Source organism: Nanorana parkeri, unplaced genomic scaffold, assembly GCF_000935625.1.
Source record: "Nanorana parkeri isolate BGI_ZX_2015 unplaced genomic scaffold, ASM93562v1 scaffold911, whole genome shotgun sequence".
Taxonomy (NCBI): domain Eukaryota; kingdom Metazoa; phylum Chordata; class Amphibia; order Anura; family Dicroglossidae; genus Nanorana; species Nanorana parkeri.
The window spans coordinates 11,414-12,404 of NW_017307179.1; the positions used below are offsets into that span (position 1 = coordinate 11,414).

Consider the following 991-nt stretch of genomic DNA (forward strand, 5'->3'; position numbering starts at 1 on the left):
GGAGGGGAGAAGAAAAGGACCGCACATTAGTATCACAGCAATTAAAGGAACACAGACGTTTATAAATATATTTTATATCTAAAGTTTAATCTGTATTGTAAATATGAGAGATTTCCTCTTACTTCCTGTCCTGCTGAGTACCAGACAGGAAGTGAGGTCATGTCTCCAACAGCAACACAGATAGAAATAGTTTTCTTGTCCTGTTGCAGATTTTCCCTCACTTCCTGTCTGGTAAAACAGCTGTGAGCAAGACAGGAAGTGAGGGAAGCTAAGGACTGGTAAGCTGCAATACATTTCATTCTTGTTCTTGGGTTCAGATACCAGAATTGTACATCCAACTCTCCGCTTCCTCAGGAGCCACTGTGGCCCCTCACTACAGAAGAATGAACCCAACTCGTGCCATTCAGCTTATCATCTCTTGCCGGGGAGAAGTTTGTCCTGGAAGGCCCAGGGTAAGACTCCCACTTCCGCGTGGAGAAAAGAGGGTGTTAATCTTAGGGGGTGCCACTTCTGAAAGTCCCCCCGAATCTTCCAGGATGGGGTATGTGACCCCCGCGACACTCGGCACTTACGTGAGCAATGCTGATCCCGCAGTAAATGGAAAACGCCGTGGCCAAATCTTCGTCAAACTTGGTGAATCCGGGCCCGTTAACTTTGTTGACGAGTTCTGCCACGCCGATGACCTCTGCAACAGAGAACGGATTCGGTTCAGATATTTACGTCATACGTTCACATGTTGGCAACCTGTACAAAGGAACTTTCCAATCGGCCCCGCCCCAGAGGAACTCGCAGCTTTAGGTCTTCAATATGGAGTGGCAATATGGAAGCTTTAGGTCTTCAATATGGAGTGGGGTGAAACATGGAGTGCATAGAGAAAACATACAGTTCCCGATACCTATAACTAGCCAACATGAGTCCAGTACGCTCTACAAGTTCTCCACCATTAGAAGCCCTGATGAAGGGGAGGGGGGGGGGGGGGGCTTGGGCAGTA

At 47.9% G+C, this 991-nt stretch overlaps 1 protein-coding gene across 1 annotated transcript in view; it reads right to left on the minus strand.

Moving 5' to 3' along the window:
- LOC108794906 (cGMP-dependent 3',5'-cyclic phosphodiesterase-like) overlaps positions 1-991 on the minus strand; it is a gene marked incomplete at its 3' end in the record, with an annotated part of 167,647 nt that overhangs the window by 11,061 nt on the left and 155,595 nt on the right. The window contains exon 18 of the mRNA XM_018566048.1: positions 573-685. Within this exon, the coding sequence (XP_018421550.1) occupies positions 573-685 (113 nt within the window). The remainder of the gene's footprint in view (positions 1-572; positions 686-991) is intronic.